Source organism: Pseudopodoces humilis, chromosome 1, assembly GCF_049639895.1.
Source record: "Pseudopodoces humilis isolate 2021_Gansu_Grassland_sample_001 chromosome 1, ASM4963989v1, whole genome shotgun sequence".
NCBI classification, from domain to species: domain Eukaryota; kingdom Metazoa; phylum Chordata; class Aves; order Passeriformes; family Paridae; genus Pseudopodoces; species Pseudopodoces humilis.
Window position 1 is genome coordinate 133,086,616 of NC_142200.1, and position 15,486 is coordinate 133,102,101.

The 15,486-nt window shown below is 35.7% G+C and overlaps 1 protein-coding gene across 1 annotated transcript in view; it reads left to right on the forward strand.

Moving 5' to 3' along the window:
- Nucleotides 1-15,486, forward strand: part of PLXDC2 (plexin domain containing 2) — a 256,079-nt gene that overhangs the window by 128,212 nt on the left and 112,381 nt on the right. The window contains exons 3-4 of the mRNA XM_005518748.3: nucleotides 8,195-8,341; nucleotides 13,221-13,290. Coding sequence (XP_005518805.1) covers nucleotides 8,195-8,341; nucleotides 13,221-13,290 — 217 coding nt within the window. The remainder of the gene's footprint in view (nucleotides 1-8,194; nucleotides 8,342-13,220; nucleotides 13,291-15,486) is intronic.

Sequence of the window (15,486 nt, forward strand, 5' to 3'; positions counted from 1 at the left end):
CTTTAAGAGCTCCAGAATGAGCTTTATCCCTACAGGTAAAATGCTATTGCATTAATTAACTCATGATCCTACCTGTATCAACTTTGTATTGATCATACGTGTTCCTACAACTGATTGCCCTACAGTTTTGACTCAAAACCCTGATGGATCCTTGACACACGATATCAACAGCTCAGGAACTGCATCTCCCACCAATGAGCATGGAGGCAGCTTCCTGCACTGTTCTATGGTAGCTATACAAACAAACTACAAACTATAGCTGCTAATATCAACTTAATGCTTCAGATCTGTAACACTTCCCATACCAATTTATATTTGCCATTTCTGCTCCTCATGTGAGGCCCCAGGGCTGTTGGCTGGGTCTTGGTTGCTGTTTTCCTTGCATCTCTTCCAGCAGAGAACTACCAAAGAAGAGAAAATAAGGATGACTTACATCTCCTGGCATTTGAATATATATTGGAGGAATACATTAGCTACAGAGAGCTTAAAGTTGTTCCGATACCTGGATAGAAAAAAAAGAAGAGGGTGTACAATATTAAACTGAACTTATATATTCAGGGGGAGGAAATAATTGCCCAAGTGTGGCTATAAGTAGGTCAAAGTATATATGCTCAGAAACATGCTGTTTCCTGTATTCCACACAGGAAATGGATCTTTAAAAGACTAAAATACTAAATCTCTAAAAGCTAACTTGACAAAAATGTCATTATTTGTGGTATTGTCTGGAGTCATAAGCCCCCAAGAATGGAACTGGTAACAGATGTTGTGTCATAACCACTAATACTCTGTAGTTTAGACCTAGGTTTTTATGTTTGCAGTTTAAGTTTCATGAACCCTTCAGTCATTTATACATATCTAAAAATGGGAATATAAACTCTAAAACCTGTATCATAATTACACCAAAATAAAATTTCTGCTAGACATTTTTTTGGGCATTGTATTAAAATGGTTCTTTTTATTTTCTTTTAGTGGAGAGGATGCTACGGAGCAGTTAATAAAGATGCATTTTCAGAATGTCACTTCTCAGACTTCTGCTCCAGCAAATCAGGAACAAAACTGCATAATAAATATTTCCCTACTGTAATTAGGTTTTGAGTGACTGGTGATTTGGATTTTTTCCTTTCTTAAGTAAGGCATTACAGAGATTTTTGCTCTTTTTGAAGCTTGTCTCATATGACAGGACAGTCCAAAGGGCTTTATAAGCCTGCTGTAATGACCCCTAAATAGGCTGACAGTTTTATAGCAGTCCCCTAGAGGGAAGCTTCCTTTCAAAAGCAGCTGAATATCATGGAAAAGGCAGTGACTCCACAGTGACTTTTCACAAAGCTGGAAAGACTTAATGGCTTTTTGGATTAATAACAGTTTTATGGCATCCTTCTCTTGCAGAATGTCTGTCAGTATGTATGACTCTCCATTATAGGTGCTGTCAGGAGCTCAGAAAAGTGCAGTTTAAAACCTGGGAGCTTAAGTAGTTACAGAGCTGTGTAAAGCCTTGTGTCTGAATGGGGGAGAGAGATTTGAGATAAATTGTTTGTTTCATCCCAGCTGATGACAGCATTTAGTGTTTACCATAACAACCTCTGGATGTAAGTCTGTGAGATTCTGGGCAAAGTGAATTCCATATTGGCCCTAGTGAAAACCTGAGTGTGGGGACTACTGCACGCACACAATAGGCTTTCAGGACTCTGCAGAGTACTCATCAAGACCTCCTCGTGGAGAATACAGTGTGAGATCACATTTTAATACCAAAGCACTCAGACACAGAATCTCCTCTTCAGTTAGATCAGGTTCCTCTCATTCATTATTCATTATATTAGCTGCTCAAAATGGGTTTTACTAGGGGTTGTGTCATCAACAGTGATATTCACAAACTATCCTCAGGTTCTGCTGGTGGTTGATATCAAATATGTATGCTATGCCCATATTGCTATATATATGTATATTCCCTTAGTTTTTACCATATCAGACATTAAAAAAAAAACAACAAAAAACAACAAAAAAAAAGAAAAAAAAAAAAGAAAGAAAATAAAAAATCCCAAAAACAGCTTGCAGCTTTGTCACTATGAAAGCAGCAAGAAGTCGCTGTAAAAGCATTTCTCTAAACTGCAGGTTCCCTCAGTAGATTCATACAGAACAAAGACTTCTGTTAAGAAGTTGAACAGCAGAGAGTTTATCCTTGATGCAAAGTGCTTATGAAGTTGGTAATTCTGAGAACCTCAGAGCAATTGAACTTCCTAAGCAGCAGCCTCTCTCTCTCGCTCTCTCTCTCTCCATATACATACATATATATACATATATATATACACACACATACATATACATGTGTATACACATATATATATACACATATAGATGTATACACATATACATACATATATATGTGTATATGTATACACATATAGATATATATACACATATACATACATATATATGTGTGTGTGTATATATCTATATCTATATATATATATATATCTCCTCTGTAAGACTTTGATGTTGTTATCCACATGTACCTTATCTACCAAAATTAGAGCTTTCATGTTTTGAGAGGCCAGTTCAAGTTAAGTACTCCTCAGGGTTCTTTGATTATCAGATCCTATAAACCTGTAAAACATAGCATTGCTCTGACTGTAATTACAGTATTCTGTTGAAATGAGTTATATGGCAGCAGCATGCAAAGTATCTCCCCATTTTCCCTGGCCTTAGTCTTCCCACTAGTACCCCATCTCAGGATAGGTGATCATTCTGTGTACTGTCTCACCTCCTGTGCTAATGGCTGGTATACTAGGGATATATTCCATGTGTCCTTGACACCTGTCCCTGTTTCAGTCAGTGTCTGCCTAAAGAAAATGTGAAGAAATGAGGAAAATCAGTTACAGCACCATACACACTTGCTTCTCCTGCCCAGGTAATGTGAAGTGTGACCGTGCATGTCTCTTGCCCCTTCTCAGGGCTCAAAAACGTGCTGTTGAGAAGAGGCTTTCCATCACCTGCAGTGCAGAGCTAGCTCAAATCCTATCCAACCTGTCACCTCTGTTCTCCCCCTTGGGCTGTTTTTAGCTGGTGGGGATTAATAATGCTCAGAAATCTAAAAGCAATTTTCTAGCAAAAGTCTGAAACAATTCAGAAGTCACTTTTGGCTGTATTTTACTGACATGATAGGCAGAGGTACCCTAGGAGAGTATCCAGCATTACATGTGGTTGGGTAAAAATAGGTAAAAACACAAATAGTTTTGAGGAAGCTTTGGCTGTATGTCTGCAGGGGCACATTGTTTTTGTTGTCTTATTTAAATAGAAAGGAAGTTTTGGTTCTGCAAAATGGATTGCCAGAACTGCTTTATTCCTTAGGGAAATAATTTTAATTACTAGCTTACTTCCTTTCTCTAAGTACCCAAAGAAGTATTTCTGTCTTTGCTTTTTTGCTGAAAAGTAGTCTGTTTTAAAATATATAATTGCATGTTTTCTTCTTTCAGTGTTTTCATTTTAGTCTACAAATGCACCTTTTCGAAAACACAATTCTCTGATTAATTTCACAGGTTATTAATTTAGAAATTAATATTTCTAAATTTGTATTCAGATTAATTAGATTTTTAGAATAGATAATTTGTATTAATTAATTGGAAATTAATATTTCTAGTTTGTATTCAGGAGTAAAGACTTTCTGAAATCAGTAATAGGTGATAAATTTTCTAGCAGAAATTTCAGTTATAAATAGACTTAGTCTGTGAGTTTGGCAATATTTGAGCAATTTGTTAATGTATTTTTGTTAAAAATCAGATACCAGACCTCCCATTCACAGTGATAAAATCAAGCATCTCTGAAGTGTACCACCGTATCCTTGAGGGCTTCAGAGTTTTTACATTATGTTGTCATCTCAGTTGAACCTGGAAATGCAATTTCAGTAAGTAGCATATTTAAAAGGACAACAGTTATCAAATTAAATGCATTCTTGCTGTCTTTTATTGCATCTGACAGTAACTCATGACACTTGATAAGGATGATCTGAAGATGAGGATCCTTTGATGGGATGATTGATTGATCAATGTATTTATTGATTTTTCATTGATAATGTCACAAACAATGTTCCAGTACTCAGAGCCAAAACAGTCTGCTGAAATGTAATGGCCATCTGGTTGACTGATCCATAATAATTTGTCTTGTGGATGTCCCTTCTTTCCCTCCCTTCTTTCCCTCCCTTCTTTCCCTCCCTTCTTTCCCTCCTTCACAGAGAACAAGACTTTTTCTACAACATATTATTGTGCAACAACAGAACTCATTCCTGGCTGTGCCAGCTGCTTTTTCTCTGGTTGAAGTTATTAGTTTTCTTCAATTGCAGTCTTACATAGGGAGAGCTTGAGAGATGGCAGGACTTCTTGTTCAGTAATGTCTGTGGTTTGGATCGAATTGAATCCAGTATTTAAAAACAAAACATTCATGCAGTTGGATTCAACAGCAACTCTTACTCCTAAATCTTGTTTGATAATATCCTCTGTCTCCTAGAGATTTATATTACTTTTCAATTTCTTTTAAAGAAAAAGTGTGAAAAGAATTAAATCTAAAAAGTCTCATGTTTACCTATGTGATTGTATCATCGTGGTGTCTTCATTGAGAGGGAACTGCATTGTTTCATGATTGTTTTGGTACTATTTGCATGTGTATCTTTAAACAGAATTCCAGTTAATAATTTGAACTAATGCCAAAGGCATAGTGTAGTTGCTACTTTTAAACATGATATAGTTACTTTATGGTGTCTTGATTGTGAAAGATCACATCACACATTGGGAGCTTTAATCTGTTAAAGGACATTAGGTACTGATGAAATGAGTATATGATGTTTGGACAGTATTTGGGATTATCTGTATATATAATGTACGGAATGGATGTTAAGTCTTTAAATCTGACAAATACTGAACACCAAGTATTTAAAGAAGGCTTTATCTTCAGCTGTACTGAGCTTTTATGAGTAGTACATGTACTCAGATTTCCTTAAAAATTCAGTTGTATTTGGAGAAGTATGGGAATATATTCAAAGTGTCATCAGATAATATCCCTTGTGAAAGCTAAGAAATTAATCTCTACAATCAACAGTAAGATGGCAACTCAGCATCAAGTATTGCCTGAGGTTAAAAATAACTTATTTCCCCAAAAGAAACGTGTTATGAGAGATGTTATAATAAATATTCCCTTTATACTCACAAAGGTTGCCAACAGTAATCCTCATAGCTGGTGCAAAGAATATCTGGAAAAATCCTTTGCTTTAATGTTGTACTGTTCTGTAGAAGAAAGGTGCTATGTACTCATATACAAACAGAATTTGGACAGAATTGCACACCTAGAGATCCAGTGGGAGATAATGCTCATATCCCCCAAATACCTGAAAAAGGAAGAAAAAAGAAAGGCTGTCTTGAAGCAGTAAGGGTTATGTTCTCTGCTTCCTCTGCATGTCCTTCCTTCCAGTAACATGCTTCTGTCTCACTAATAGATACTGAAAAGTATGTTTCAGTTTCTTTCTCTTTGTAATTTTATTTTTACATAATTCTAATTATCACAGGATAATTAGACTCTAAATCAGTCTCATATAACTATTAAAATTATTTTCTTCTTTGAATAGTTTACATGCAAATTCAGTAAAATTTCTTAAACATTTTTCCATCTTCTTATGTAGTACCTACCTGCAGGGAATGGAATATATTGTGAAGCAGGTACAATCAGCCAAAGAATATAAACAGATCTGACAGAGTGAAAACTTGTAGGTATCTAATAATACCAATAAAATCATACTTACTGAAGAATCCAAGAATTTCATTTCCATGGTAATGCAAATTAGGAACAATGAAAGCAGTGACTTGGAACAGAAGCTGGATCCTAGCCTTACTGAGAGCTCCCAAGCTGCTCACGTCAACTTCAGTAGTTACCTGTTAGCTTTTTGTTTCAGATTGTAAATTTACAGGTGGGATTAAGAAAAACTAGGATGTGAGAGAGAACTAATTAATGGTATATTCATAAAATGGAGACTATAAAGAGGAATTCTGCCTTCCTTCTATCATTCAAGTAGGAGTGAATTTGTTTCCTTCCAGAATGGATAAATAATCTAAAACTATTTAATTTGAATTAAAATACAAAACAAGACTTTTTGTACACAAAATTTGGTAGACATAAGTAATTCCTCACAAAATGCCAAAATCTGGAACTGAAGTCTATAATTAGTTTGATTTACAATCTGTATGATGAATCTGCTTTAAGCATAGATCAAGATACCATTTAAAACATTCTTAAAGAGCTACCAACTAGGCTCAGTGCTAGAGACTTCTAGTTGTGGAGGTGGGGGCTTAGGTACTAGAAATTAAGTTGGGTAGTTTTATTAGCTATAAAAAAATTGAAATGCAAAAAAAAAAACTTTGTACAGTTTCTACTACAGTTTAAATATTGCATGCTTATCTGAAACAAACTGTTTTGGCAATTATTTTTTATTTGTCTCTGGAGCTTCTTCCTTGAGATTTTGTATGCCTTAAATGTGACCATTATTTACTGAGGAAATTTTTCCAGACCGATAAATTGGACTGGGAATATATTTATTTGTTTTCAAAACCTTTTAATTTGCAGTACCTCTATTGTGTACATGACAGCAATAACTGTTTCTGTTGACCATTAAAGGAGGAAAGAATTTGGTAAGGTGGCTGGCTTTTGTCATCTTCCTGACAGTATAGTTTTAATTATGTTTACTTGCGTGACTAACCTAGAGCTGGTGAAGCTGTTAGAAGTTAGTTCAGAATTGTTACTGAGATTTACTGGACATATAAATTACATCCTGGCATGCAAAGTACAGCAGAAGACACCAGAATTGTCAAGGAGAAAATAACCTGGTTATATCTGCAGCAGCTAAAGATGCATCAGTAATGATGTCAATGTAGGGTCAAATCCAGCTGGAACATCATTTATGGTCAATATGTTCAATCTAGGACATGAATGATGTCATGAGAATACAAGTCCTTGCCACGAAAGTCTCCAGCTCAGGATCATGTCAGGAGGAGTGGGTTGTGTGAGATCTGGGGTTGTGGGGATGGGATGTCAGGTCTCTGTGGCAGCATGGCTGGATTTGAGGGTACTCTTGTGTGGCTGACTGGATACAGGAGGTACAGCAGGAGAGGAACGTCTCCATTACCAGGGTAAATCCAAATTCTAAGTCTTCAATTTTCTGTGGTACTGTTTATTTTCTGAGTTTAATTTTCAAACTCTATCATCAAGGCTTTGGGAGGTTTTTTACTTTGTCGTAGAAGGGAGGAGGAAGCAAGGATAGAACTAAGAAATTCTAGCATGTACTACTTTTATAGTATTACTTGTAGCTATTCAGCAGAAAGCTGGCAATGCTGTTGATTTAAATATTTTGTGGTTGCAACAGCGTGGTTTGAGTAAAGGAAGACTGGGAATCTGAGAGGAGTTTAATTTCTTGCCTCAGACCACACACTTTTTTTCTTTTTTTTTTCTCCTAGATAGGAGGGTAGAGACCTTCACGGTAATTTACCAGTAATCGCAGTAAAATCTGCTGTGATCAGAGCAGGACAGCAACTACTGATTTTTTTAAAACTACGAGAATTAGGAAGATTTCTTCCACAAATATGTGTATATTTGTCTGTCTTGGAGGGACAAATCTACAGTAAACCAAACTTTTGGAGATTTAAAATAAAATAGTATTGTAAACCTACAGCTATTAGGAATGTTTTGATTGTTCTTAAATGGGATAGTCTAGTGAATTACGTTCAGAAATGTTAAAAAATGACAATTTTTTAAGGTGTTATCCGTTCTCATGGCTTCATTACACATATTAGAGTGTGGCCATTGTTACGGGAACTGTTCATCCTGCCTCAAAAGACATCAAGCGTTTTGCCATAGATTTCACTGATGTGGTTATTACACAACCTGCATGATTGGTGTTTGGGATAGCGAACATTATAATCATAATATAAGATGATTGTATGAGATAACTGCCTTGTCAACTGCTAGTGGTTAGGAGCAGAGCTGTCTGCAACATAATTACAATTTTTACTCTTTTTCTTTTTTTTTCTGTTTCTGTTTTTTGTTGTTTCTGAGTTTCTTTGAAAAGCAACAGGACACAGTATTTCAAGGGTGAGTTTTATATAAAACTAAGGTATATCTTCATTAAAATCTGTTTTTTTCTGTGGTTTTTTCCCTTTTTCAGGAGGATACAGATCATAATTATTATACATCAAGGACATATGGCCCATATGATTCTACCAGCCGGGATCTGTGGGTGAATATAGACCAAATGGAGAAGGACAAAGTAAAGATTCATGGGATCCTTTCCAATACCCATCGTCAAGCAGCAGTGAGTTATTTTATCATTTTCTTCTTTCACTAACTTGGATATTTTCCCCAGTGACCCACACAGCAGCAATACTAAGTACCATGACTGTTGTTCACAGAGCTATATCTTTGAATTCTAGTTAAGCTGCGTAAGTCTTTACACTATAGTTATCAAATGATTCCTTGAACTTTTTGAACCTTCTGTAACAGTCCTGCAGAGATGCCTCTTCAAATATATTAAATTTTTTCCTCTGTTCCTAAGAATCACAAACTATCAAACTGTAAACTACTCATGTTGCTGAAATCAGAGGGGAATTTTACCATTGAGTTTAACAGTAAAAGAGCTGGGTTCAGGATGAAGTTGATGAAGTTTTAAGTCTCTCATGTGGTATTTTTGCATTCCTGTTTTATATGTGGTGTCACGCTTATATTTCCTTTTGGGGAAACTGATAAAGCTCATGAGAATGTCATATTGTAACAGAAATAATGTGATCACAATTTTAGGTTATCAGCAAATAAATAAATTGAAGTGTGAATGACAATCATATTTAACCTATTGTAGTCATGCTGCTGGTAAAGTGGGTATTAAAATAATGGGCTTACACCCTTAGAAATGGAATCAAATAATGTATGATTTAGAGATTGTATTCTTGGTTCTCACTTGTGACTAGAAGTTGCATACACAGAAGAGCCAATATTACCATAGGTTAAATACAAAAAATTACAGCTCAGAACTATAGTTGAAGAGACTTGCTTCATCCATTCAGCAACTTATCTCCAAAAAAAAGTCCTTAGGTTTTACCAGCTTAAAACAAAATCTAGTGAATGAATGCTTTACTTAAAAGTTGTACAGTTTTTAAAGATGCAGGTGTGTTTAACAGTTTTAAAGCTGAGATAATGCCCAAGTTTAATTCATCTTTTCCTTTGTTAATCTGTTTTCTCCCTGGCCCTAGCCAGGTGACTGCTCAGAGGAATGCAAGAGTCAGCAGAAAGAAATACTGTGGTATTTAAGTCAGAATATAAAAAGCAGAGAGAGATGATAAATCCAGCACATGTAACTGATAGAGAGTCCAATTCAAAAAATATATCCTTCATAGTTAAAAGACTTTAGGCAGTCAGGGATAATATAAATGCCGAGGGTTCAGACAGTTATATATCTTTGGGGTAGACTTAATAAAAGTATATCAGCTATTTTCTTAAGACAATTTGATTCTAATGAGAAAAAAAGAACCTCAAGGGTACATACAAGTGAGGACCTCTGTTTTGTCTTGTCTACTTCATGTGGGATCCTTGTGTCTATGGTGACGGAAAAAATGGAAATATGCCAAAAGAAAAGGTAATAAATAAATTAAAAATTTTAAACCATGTTTAATGATTAGTAAAGGTAATACCCTTCCATGTCTTTGTTGTAAGCACTTTTGTTTCCAATTAGATCCCTGAGATTATGCAGCTAAAATGTCCATCCCAAGGGGGACATTTTGTTGAAGTTATTAAAGTAGAGGCTAGAACAAGGCAGTATTTTTGGTCTGATATAGAGGATTTTGGATCAGTGTAGAGGACCATTCAGCATGACAAATGGAACCTTGAGGGCTTCAACTGTTTCTCCCCAAAGCAAGTGGTTTTCACCTTTCTTCTGAATGTCAAGTGCCCCCTCTCCCTTTCTGCCAGCAGAGAAGGCTCTGGTCCCTGTTTAGCGCACTGATATCCATTTCTTTTCATGCTTACCCAAGTATCTTGGACTTTGAACTTGAGTGGCTGCAGCCATGTCCACTGCATAGAGTCTTAAAGACCCCTTTTTCAGATCTGTTTTATGTCCCCCTCCAAAGGTTGGAAAAGTACCAGAGTACAGTACCATCCTGTAAGGTTTTATTCCTTATTTATGCATCTATAATTAATTTTTTGTATGTGTGTGTCCAAGTAAACAACATCCATATGTACTACACAACAAAGGTGTTTAACAGAGAGAGGTGATCTTTATAACTGTACAAGTACAAAGTCATATATTTTGAGATCATACATACCTCAGCAGCAATCTCTTACCTTCTCTCCCATAAACTTTGCCATTACTCTTTTTAAAAGGCCATTTTGCATATCTTGCTGTGACTCAATGATTTACATGATATTTTCTAAACATCATTCTCCAATTTGACAATAGAACCAGGAGTTAAATTATTACATGCTAAATATTAAGGAATCTATTTATGATGTCAGGGTTTCTTTGAATGCTAACAATTTTACACTCAATTTGTGTGTTTTCCTTCATTTGGAAGTAAATAATCCTGTGAGTTCCCAGAAGCTGTCAGTTGGTTTTGCTTCTACAAGAAAAGTCATAAAGACTGGAGAGAATCCTGGAGAGGATCCATGAGATGGTTTGACTTTATAAACAGCATAGTAATTGTTTGTGGAAAGCAGCAAACATATATTAATGGAACAAATAAAATGTCTAACAATACAGGATTTATAACACTAGTAGTAAGGGTGTTTTTTCAATATATTTCCAACATCTTCTTAACCATATAATAAAATTTTAGAGGTAGCTTTGATATTCAGTGTGTTTAGATTAGATATCTAAGAGTTGATTACTCGAACACTGAACTAGAATACAGGATACATCATACTTGGGAACTCAACTCTTTACAGGAACTCAACCTTTTCTTCCAATCCATTCTATCGTTTATGCATGGGGAAAATATTTTTATTTCAATGAATGAAAAATTTGGATATTCTTTCTTAAAAATGAGATATGGTTTCTAGCATCAAAATAAAAGCAAAATTTTAGTGACTGTTAGAATATTGTTTTTCAAAATAATACTGGAATCATATACTGTTCTTACAGTATTATGCTAAAAAATTGGCTATGTCAAACATTTGTACATTGTCAGAACTTAAAGTATCACGTTTTGACTTAAGTCAATAGGAGGTCTATATCTGGCCTGCATGGGAATGGGATCCAGCTTTTGTTGCAAACATCTTTATACTAATGTTTAAATCATGGAAATTTAGAAGACAGATAAGAGTGGCATGGTTTTTACTTGAAGTAGTTTAATGGTTACTATGATATAGAAAGTTAAATAATTACCTAAAGAATAGGTAAAATGGAGGATGGCATATAAACGAAAGAGGGAAAATTTGGTCAGAAAATTGGTAGTTTTAATGGAGTTCTTGAAATTATGTTTGGTAGAGCAAGGACATAATTTAAATGGAGTGCATTCATAGATGTAGCATATACTTCAGCAGTGAAAGCTGTAGAACATGGTAAAAGAACATTTGTGTGATTAATTCATGTGCTGTCTTTTGCATATGCTATTTTTGATTAGAAATGTTCAGTTGTACATCCATATTTATGTATATACAGAAAAGGTCATTAGAACCTACCCAGTCCAATTAACACATTGCAAATGGATGTTGCATTCTAATTAAAAACAAACAAAAAATGTGCTGATAAATCCTGTCAATTCTGTCTTCCACTTAAATGGAAAGCAAATCTAATTTAAAGTTACTGTAAGTCTTCAACTGCTAATTTCATGCTAAATAATTCTTTAAACATTTCTGGTTGATGTAAATATAATTCTTCCTGAGAGAAGTAGTATTCAGATACAATCTGAAAATAATAAACACAGGACAGAAGTAATAGTAGGGAAAACAAAGACAAAAGAGTACTTTTCTCCCTTCCCCCCTCCTTTTTTAAAATGTGTGGGCTGTTGCCCTTTCTTAAGTGAAGTCATCAAAAGTTACGGTTGAGGGTGAGTCACCAACAACCCATCTTCACACCAGTTTCTACTGTAGTAAATCCTCCAGAAGAAGGAATAATGGACTGTATGCTCATTTCATACTTAGTATTTTGGCCACTGTGGAAGAGATGTGTTTTTAATGGAATATTATATTTAAACAGTGGAGATTTCAGCACTTTTATCATTTTTATATTTAACTTTTATTATTATTTATATTTCAACTGTGGAGATTTCTGCCATTGCCACTAATTTTTCAGAGTTTAACCAAGTAACACACAAGGTGATAATTATGAGTGGCCACATTCACTGAGCTTTGGGAAAGGAATGGAATAGATGGAAAAAGGTAAAGCCATAGGTAGAGAGGTAAAATGAGTTTGAATTTGAATGTTGCTTTATGGTGAGCTTAGTTGAGGAGGAGAGTTCCTTCGCCAAATTACAATTCTCTGCTATGAATTCAGCTTATAGAGCTGAATCACTTGCAGGCAGATGGAGGGGGAAAAAAAATATTCTTTTTAAAATGTTATTTATTTATTTTATTTTGTAATAAGTAGGTTAAGTAGAGTTTCTGTAGAATATTTCTTTTCACCTCATTCCATCTCCTTGCTGACAGTATAGAGAGTTTTAGGAAATTGTGTCATATGGATTCAATGGAGGAATTACCTTCCAGTGAGCAGCCTTCATCACACAAGCACCCAGGCAGCAGCAGCAGGATGTCAGGGACAGCACCTGAATCTGAAGGCTTATGTGAGATCTCATGGCAGAGCAACAGAAAGCCAGCAGCCAAAGTAGCAGGCATCCTGTAAAACATAGGTATTGCTAAGGCTTTAGATATTGATGGGTCCTTTTAAGAAAGAGGTTAAACCGACAGTTTTTTAAGGAGAAACGCTACAAATCTTTTATTAATTTTATTCTTGTGATTGAGATACAATGTCTATTCATGTATTTTCTTTTCTGAAGTTTTCTGTTATAAAGATCCACTGCTTCAAGTGTTTAAGTGCTCCTCAGAATTCTTTCCAGTTAGCTACTGGCAATTCCAAATTAAGAATAACAAGGCTCCAGTGAAAAATAAAAAGCAATGAAAGAGATATTTGAAGTGGATGACTGTTCATCTTTTTTTACTTTACTGTTCTACTCAATATTGATATTATTTTCTGCTGTTATTCCTTTCAGAGGGTGAATCTGTCCTTTGATTTTCCATTTTACGGACATTTTCTACGTGAAATTACTGTGGCAACTGGGGGTAAGTGGCTTTCTAACCGTTTACTTTGAATAAGATGAGAAGAGTTTCTCGCAGCTATTTAAAATACTTTTTTTTCCCCTGCTTGAGTATGTCAAGAGATAAACTGCAGCTTTTATTTAGAAAATTTTCCTGTTAACGAAAAGAAAATCACAAAATATCAATATGATGAAAAACCTCCATCAGTGTAAGCTGAACTGTTATAAACCCATCTCATTTACAGCACTAATCCTTTTCTGTTCAGATATTTGCCCCGGAGCTCAGGTGTATGTGTTGCACTGGAGGAGAGTGTGCTGGAGGCAGAACAAGGAGGGAGACAGGGTTTGCCTGCATGAGGGGAGAGGATTTCCTGCCCAAAAATGAGAAGTGCTGCTCAAAGTATGGCACGTGTCACCTGTAAGGCAAACCCATCACAGTGCATTGTCTTGGTGTAGTACAGCCTCTGAAAATGTACCATGGCCTTTCTCCATGGGACGAGTGGGGTGAGAAGGGAGGTAGGGCCAGCTCGAGTCTGGCAGCTCTGGGCACCACTAATGGCTCATGGTTGGGGTTCTCCCTCCCACTACTGCTGGCTACTGATGGAGCAGGCATCAACTCCTTCTGTTCCCCTCCCACTCCACCTCCTTGAAAGACAATTTGATTCTAATGAGACGAGGAAAAGGAGATGATGTGGAAGACAACAAAAGAGAAAAATAAGGAGAATGAGTTTATAGTAAAAAAAAATGAAAACAGGGAGGCAAAAGGAAGCATCATGGAGAGCACACCCAGAGGATCATCTGGTCCTCGAACATGTCCAGCAAGTTCATGGACCCTGGCTGGTCATGCTCAACAAAGAGATGTGACAGGATAAGCAGGTAGAAATAGGAGCCGCAATTCTACCCTGTCCCTGATCAAAGTTTCTCTTTCGCTTGCTCTAGGGGTCCAGGTGGACTTGATCAGGGGATATTCATGTCCCACTGGAGTCCTCAGTGGAGAGGCTGTGACTAAAAGATTAGGGTAGAATTACAGCCACTGTCTCAACGAGAGTGGGAACTGGAACAGAGGTTCCTGTCATGCTCCCCATCAGGATCTCCATTTTGCTACCAAAGCAGAATACAAGTGATGGAAAAAAAGGTGAATAAAGGCTGATATTAAAGGTTGATTTGAAGTAGAATGATAAAAAAGGATGCAGAGATATGAAGTGACTTCAGTATCAGTTTTCTTGATCAACAATGACATTTTGATGCTGATTTGGATCAGATGCACCAAAAACCACTGATTTTGAGATTTGTCTGATTTCCATTCTGCTTTGCTGTTTGTTTCATTTTGTTCATCTAAATGAATCATCTAAATGCCCTCATCTAAGTGTCCCCTTATTCTTACTGCTGTGCTTGGTTCCTTGAAATTTCACAAAGTTCACTCTCTCCAAATAATTCTTTTTGTGTGGTCATTCTGCTGAGCCTTCCCATTTAATGGAAGCCCTGAATTTTTACTGCTTTTACCACTTTTACTAATATGCTGCTCTGACCAGTTTCTCCATCATGCCAAAAGAACTTGAAAGGAAAGTTAATCTCCCGAGGTGAACTGTGTAGTAGCAATTTGTGAGGTACATTTTTTTTCTCTTTTGATACAGAGTAACTGGGGAATTTAAGTAGTTTTTTCTTTTGCTTTCTTTTTTTTTAAAAAAAAAGTCAGAATATAAAAATGACTGTGGCTCTGCAGGATTCTTTTCTCTTGCTATTAATGGAACACTGGCTTATAATTATGCTTTTATTTTTGCTCCATTGACTAAATAAAATATTATTGCTGTAAATAGATCAATGAATTATTGTCAAGCTATATAGGACGTTAAAATTAATCTTTCTAATGTACACCATTGACATTAGCATAGAGATATTTCTGTCTTTCATTGACATTTCCATGATTTTTCCACCTCAAAATTAAGCATGAAAAAGATCTAGCTAATAATAGATTTTGAAATGTTATCTTGATAAAGCTCAGTAAGTCATTCTGTCAGTCCAGTATAAGATGCAACCTTTACCACAACTCTTAAGACTTCTAAACTCATCTATCAAGAAAAGAATTTTTTTCTGTACTAACTCTCTAAAAGTGTTTTGATTTGTATATATTTGCAAATTTTGTTGCTAGGCTAAGCATCACAATTCACCACCAATGATTTATGATAACAAAAGATGAATACAGGTTCCACATGCTTCATAT